The 6,539-nt window shown below is 39.5% G+C and overlaps 1 protein-coding gene across 1 annotated transcript; it reads right to left on the bottom strand.

Moving 5' to 3' along the window:
- Positions 1 to 5,228, bottom strand: LOC121741481 (phytochrome A-like). The gene is made up of 5 exons (XM_042134248.1): positions 4,811 to 5,228; positions 2,184 to 4,226; positions 1,057 to 1,873; positions 476 to 766; positions 1 to 337 (listed from the first exon to the last, which is right to left on the bottom strand). Exons 2-5 carry the CDS (start codon positions 4,219 to 4,221, stop codon positions 133 to 135), a joined length of 3,351 nt encoding a protein of 1,116 aa, XP_041990182.1. The 5' UTR covers positions 4,222 to 4,226; positions 4,811 to 5,228; the 3' UTR covers positions 1 to 132.
- Positions 5,229 to 6,539: the final 1,311 nt, after the last annotated feature.

The raw sequence follows: 6,539 nt of genomic DNA, 5'->3' as shown, positions 1-6,539 counted from the left end.
TTCACACAGAACCAGAAAAAGTTGTTAGATTTGGCAACGAAACTTAAGCTTATATAAACGTTTTCCAAGAGGGCATAAAAACAGAAGCTTGAAATGCAACACTTGATAGGAAAACATCATGCTATATATAGCTTATGAGTTGTTAGAAATGGCAAGCTCGAGGGATATTATGAAGGTGGATCTTCCGGCCTCCCTCAGATACTGAACGTCGCCATTCATTAGCTTCACTAGTTTTCTGCTGATAAAGAGGCTGATGCCCTCATCAGATGCTTCCACGTCGTCCCCAAACATCTGGTTCAGCACTTGTTGGGGCACTCCTCCGCCGCTCTGTGTTATCCTGCCATGCCAACAACCATATTACCACGAATTCATTTCAAGACATTTAACCAATTCCAGATGTATCAAAACTCAAATAGAATGATCCTAGTAACACAGATCTATGCATGGAAGCAGAACCGACACGTTTAAATTGTACCTGAACTCCAAATGACCAAGCTGAATGGTTTTTCCTATAGAGTCTTTAGTCAAGGAGGCAGCAATGCCTAGTTGACCTCCGTTTGGTGTGTAACTAACTGAAATAAGAAGAAAAGCAGCTAGGATCTGCTGAAGTCTCAAACTGTCGCCATATAGCGTTTCTGTAGAGAGGTTAGGAGCCAAGTCATCAACTATAGTAATACCCTTCCCATTACTCTTTATCATCACTTGACTAATGGCAGCGATCAAGACCTCGTGCAGCTTAAACTCCACCATTTCCAGATCCAAGTACCTGAACAGGTGACAATATATATTTCAATGAGATAAATTTTAGGTGTCATACAAAAATTCATCAGTAACAGCTCTAGTTATAGGTCTACCTATATGAAATATGGTAAAAGTTATCGATCATTCAGCAAAAGGCCATGAAATTTGAGCCTTGTACATGCACAGCATTTTTAAAACACGTCCATTCTAGAATTTCAAGAACAAAGATGCTTCAACAAAAATGACACATTTCAAATATATCAACAAGCAAATCCAATCGATGAAACACTAATGGTTATGAATTAGCTAACGTACCCCTCAATTATATGGTCAAGATCTGTATCGTCCAGAACTTTGTTCATCTGGCGCTGGCAGTGAAGACTAGTTCGCAGAAGGTTTTTCTGCTCATCATCCAGATTAGTCCCTTCCATCATCTTCCTCGAAAATATAATCCCAGAAAGAGGATTCCTGATCTCTTTTCTGATGTAAGACAGAACTTTTAATCTTTTCAATGCGGTTTGTTCTGATAGGCGTTGAACATGGAGCGCTTGCTGTAGCTCTTGACTAGCCAGCTGTAAGAAACAGAACACTCCAGTTACTGCACCCTCTGCATCGAGCTTCTTGCTAACACACAATAGGCATTCTACATACTTTCCACTCCTTGAAAAAAACCCAAATGGTATTTTTTCATTATCTTGGCCAGTCACCGCGTTGTTCAGCACAATCCCAAGGTTCACATAAGCCTCTTGATTCTTGAGACGGCAGCAAGCTGTATTCATCCCAAATACCTCACCCATGAGCATTTTATTAATCACGTCGTCCCTAGTCCACCCAGATACTTTAGTCATAGCAGCATTCCACTCAGAACACCAGCCAAACTCGTCTGTCCCAAATATAGGTGGGATCAATGGGTTAGGATTTTGAACAATAGCTTTGTACTCTCCTTCGATTCTTGTGAACTTGTCCATCATACTCTTCTGGGCTGTTATGTCCTGAGCAATAAAACAAACTCCTACCACGTTCTCCTTCACATCCCTGCTAGCACAAGCATTTACAACTAAGCTGACTGGACCCGACTCACTTCTTTCCCCATGCGTTTTGATCTCGAAATGCACGTTTTGCTCTTCTTCACCTGAACAAAATGAAAAATAGCTCATAATTCTTTTACTATGGTAAAAGTGTGTGTTCTTACAAGTTTGATATACCCATATTATACGGAGTATGTAGGCTTTACTCATTTTGATTTAAGATGAGAATTCTTTGGCATCTAAACTTATTCAAAGTACTGATAACATTTATCTACTAAATAAAGATATAATTTAACTTATAATTGTGCCACATCGTACCATTTAGCTAGCATAAAATATGTAAGAACTATATCTTGTAACAGACCTCATGCAAATGCAACAGATACTATCTTCAATAACATAGTTACGACATACCTTCAAGCGCCAGTTTCAACATCGAACTCACTCTATCAGCTGAAGAATCTTCAAGGAGTGAAAGAAAATGCTGGCCAATTGCTTTGTCAACGGGAAGACCAGTTAAATCTGCGATCTTGGTATTCCAACCATTCACCATACCATCTACATCAACAGCCAATATAGGCACTGAGGCAGTTTCAATCAGTCGGACCATCTCAGAGGTCACAGCTTCAAGCTCCTGTATCCCATCGATTTGAAGGTCATTAAGCTGTGTATGGATAGCCTTGGTGTATGAACTCGTATTCTCAGCATCCTTGAATGAGTTTCTCAGGATAAGCTGCAAAGAGTGGATTGCATCCATCTCATAATCCTTCCATGGTAGACTCCTTGTCTTGACAACTTCAAGGAATGCCTTGAACGACGATCTTGGATGCATCTTCCTACCATCATCCTTGTCATCTGGTTCGTGCTTTGCACCGCCCCAACGAATCTCAGCTGCAGTGTGTGATCTAAACCAGAAAAGCCAGTCCTTGTCGGTTATCTTAACAGCTGCCATTCCACAAATTGCATCACCTAGGGCGAGGGCACCTGGAAAAGCAGCATCATACAAGCTGTCCGTACTCAAGCCTGTCGAGTCCCTGTGGTACTCATCAAGCCACGAAACTATATCCTGAATCTGAAAGTCGCTTGGCGTCAGCCCCAGCCTATATTTCTTGTTCTTGTACATCAGGGCAGCACCATCACATTTGACAAGATCCATTACGTTGGGGCTCTGGGATACAATGCCCAACGGTGCATCACGCAACAACATATCACACAAGAGCGTCTGAGTTCTTAGAATGTTCTTCTCCAGCATCTGACTTTCAAGCTCCAACTCCTTGTTAACATGAATTGCAAAAACTTGAGTAAGAAACTCACAAGCATATCGGAGAGGGAAGGGGACGAATCTGGGGCTTGTGTGATGGCAAACCACCAGTCCCCAAAGCCTTTTCCTCTTCTCCGGATGTGTAGAATCAGAGCCCTCTTCATCACCCTCGTTGACTACAATCGACATTACCAAAGATGCTATTGAATTCATGTTCTCCATGTATTGCAAATGGCAACTGTGAGGGGCTCTGAGCGTCGAGCCACACAATGTCAGTTCAAGGGGGAGGTTCGCATCCTGAACCACCGTCACATGATTAGCTCGGCAATCACATATCATCCGGACCTTGTTCTTCATAAACAGAAACCGAGCAGCTTGAGGTATATCCGTAGCAGGATAATGTAAGCCCACATAAGGTTCGAGGCCAGGCTTCCTGATCTCCGTAAACACCTCACCATGATCATCTTCATGAAACTTATAGATCATCACCCTGTCATAACCAGTGAGTTCAAAGACTTCCTGTGCCATGGTATCACAGAGTCGTTCTATGCTCCCACTAGGCAAAGACTGCAGTCGCGTAATAGCTTTGGCTGCCAGCTTATACGACTGCAGTGCCCCCGCAGCAGTCATAGGGACCTCATGAGGCTTCACAGGCTCAAAATCAATGATTAAGCTACCAGTGACTCTATGGATTATGGCATAAAACGGTTTCCCAGAAGTCTTGCAGTGAACCAAAATAGGGTTTAAAAGCGAAACCTCACCAAAACTTAAAGCCTTCTGCAATGCTGCAGCACTCGGAGCAGTAAAAACACTCCTGATATCAGATCCAATGCCAAGAACTGGGTGGTCGCCTACACTTGGAACAGCGTGACTCACCATTGTGAGCATTTCAGGAGCATTTTCACTATAGGCAATCACTCGGAATGTTTTCTCATCAAGGGCCAACAGACACCCAAATGGCTGTATCTGCTTCCCCTTCTGTATCTGATGAAGGTAAGCCGTGGTAACCTTATCAGACCTGGGCCTCTCCTGCACGTTTGTAACACGCACAGAGGTCGAATAATCAAACGAACTGCCTGATTCTTCAAAATCCGCATGGAGCTTTGCATCTACAGACGTCTGTGCAATTACTCGAGCACTATGCCTCGACCGGGCAGAGTTTGTCGAAGACTGGCCACGCTGTGCAGACATATTATCTGACAGCAAAAGGAAACAATAAATTGTAAAAACAACAAGACAAACAACTGATAACAGCCATTTACTATTTGTTACTACTATGTTATTTCCAGCAAACCCTCACTTTAGTCTCAATCTTCAACAGTGCATACAACCTACTACTACAGATACAGTGTCTATTCATGACCTAGAGCCATTAAAATTAATTTACCAAACTCAAAGAGATCAACTTCCGCAATACTGTCCAAGGAAATTGAACAAGAATTTATACTAAATGACTATACTATACAGAGCAAAACATCACAAATTCATTCTAGTTTAGAACGAATACCAATTGATTCTTTAGGAAATAAGCATATCACTTCATCTAATTTTAAGTCGGTATATATCTATCTCAAGTTGGTAATGATCGAAAGAAAAATTGCAACACAAACGATTTCAATATCACAAAATCAATCAACCTGCATGCTGAGCATAAGAACAAACTAACCGTCTAATTCAGAAAGCAAACAACAACTTGAAATTCCAAAAACCTAGGAAACTTCAGCAGCAACAAGCCTCAATTTATTTCTACCCAAATAAGAGAGAAAGTAGAAACACTGACCTTCTCGATGAAAAGTCGAGAATCAAGATGAAATTATAAATTAGCGAAGGGCGCAAATCAATTACTCGAACAGATAAAAAAACGAATTCCCCTATGCTTTCAGCCCAATCAAATCAAAGTTCCATCATGGGGTAAAACATGAGCTCCAATATCTAGCTCTTCCCGCTCTCCTCCCAAAGTATTGATCAGTTCACCGCCATTCTCTGCTGCCAAAAATAGGGGCCACCACCACCCCCCACCAAACCAACCCCCTCAATTCATGCCCCCTAGCGCAGAATCAGAGAGCCCACCATTTGCAATAAACAAATATATATTTGCGTATATTATATTCATGATGCGGGAATCGCATTTACCAAAGTCGAAGCAGTAGCAAAAGACCAACTCCTCCCACTCCATACCACGTGAATTTGTATGCCTCTTTCTATATATATATACAATTTTATATTACCTGTGTGTTTCTCGATGAGAGAGATAACCATTGACAGTTGGGCCGCACCTGCTAATCAGTGCACTCTTTATTTAATTTCGCAATATTAATCCATTCTGGTAATTATTAATTACTACTCCACTAGTAGACTCCGGTGGGGTTCGGTTTTTAAGATAAAATAATATCAAGATTCAATTTAGGATTGAGTTATGAGATTAGTTTAGTCACATGGGGTTAGTTATAACTAATCTATCTAAGATTGAGTTATGGGGTTGAATCTCATGAACCAAACACATTACAAATTTAATCTCGGATACAATCTTACAAACCGAACCCCCTAATATATTTGGTATTCCAAGTTGTAGGATAGTGTTACTTTATGTATTTTCATGATTACAAAAAAAAAGACATATAGGTGATGAAATTAATGTGATTGATGAGATACGGATTGGATTGCACATGGTTTCGGTTAAATATGATTTCTGTTATGTTGACAACCCACCAAAAAAGGAAATTGTAGACATTCGGCTTCCTCGTGCAAATATTTGTCTGCATTTATCATAAATAAAAAAATTATTTTAATTTGCTAGCATTAGCTTTCATTTACAAAATTTGAATTAAATTTGTTGATATATAGTCATAAATTTCAAAATATAAATTTAGTATTTAGGTTATCAAAAATGATTTCAATTATTTGAGTAATTAAATAAATAGGAGATAGGGTATTTGTTTGCTGCGAGCGACTCCAATATATTTAATTAATAAAAAAATTGAGAAGATTGTTTGGTAGGACCTCTGATCTGCAGTGGATAAGTTATAAATATAAGGATTTGTTTTAATGAGTAATAATTTGTTTAAATGCTTCGACCTAACTAACTGATAAGGTCAAAATTAAATCTAATAAGCACCATGAATTCTAACTTTAAAACGTGTCGGATCGTGCTTAACTTTGAAAGTTCAAAGTCTGAATTGATTGGTAACATTATAATAGATGCGTAAATAAAATTTCTGAAATGAAGTCTAGAGTTTAGGTAGATTTCTTTTGAAAATAATAAGCCGGATATTTGACTAAGGTATGGATCAGGAAAAGGTTAGAAGGCAATTATTAATTGAGTCAATGTAGGAAATAATTATTTATCAGCTTGTGACATTATATTTTACTTTCTCTATAGAAATGTGGTGTGGTGAATTAATGGCATTAAATATTTAGAAGGGATAAGAGAGTGAAAAAGGTTATACTTATATGTGTCCATGCCTCAACTAAGTCCAAAATGTTATGGACGTCACATGGAAGCCGCGTGG

This window comes from Salvia splendens, chromosome 7, assembly GCF_004379255.2.
Source record: "Salvia splendens isolate huo1 chromosome 7, SspV2, whole genome shotgun sequence".
Lineage (NCBI taxonomy): Eukaryota > Viridiplantae > Streptophyta > Magnoliopsida > Lamiales > Lamiaceae > Salvia > Salvia splendens.
Note: the sequence above shows the minus strand (reverse complement) of the source record. Positions and strands in the feature narration are given on the sequence as shown.

Excerpts from the sequence above, each read along its gene's own strand:
- LOC121741481 (XM_042134248.1), bottom strand. The coding sequence starts at position 4,221 with ATGTCTGCACAGCGTGGCCAGTCTTCGACAAACTCTGCCCGGTCGAGG. Across the intron at positions 767-1,056 it reads CTTGACCATATAATTGAGGG|GTACTTGGATCTGGAAATGG; the intron begins GTACGTTAGCTA and ends TCACCTGTTCAG. Across the intron at positions 338-475 it reads CTTGGTCATTTGGAGTTCAG|GATAACACAGAGCGGCGGAG; the intron begins GTACAATTTAAA and ends TTGGCATGGCAG.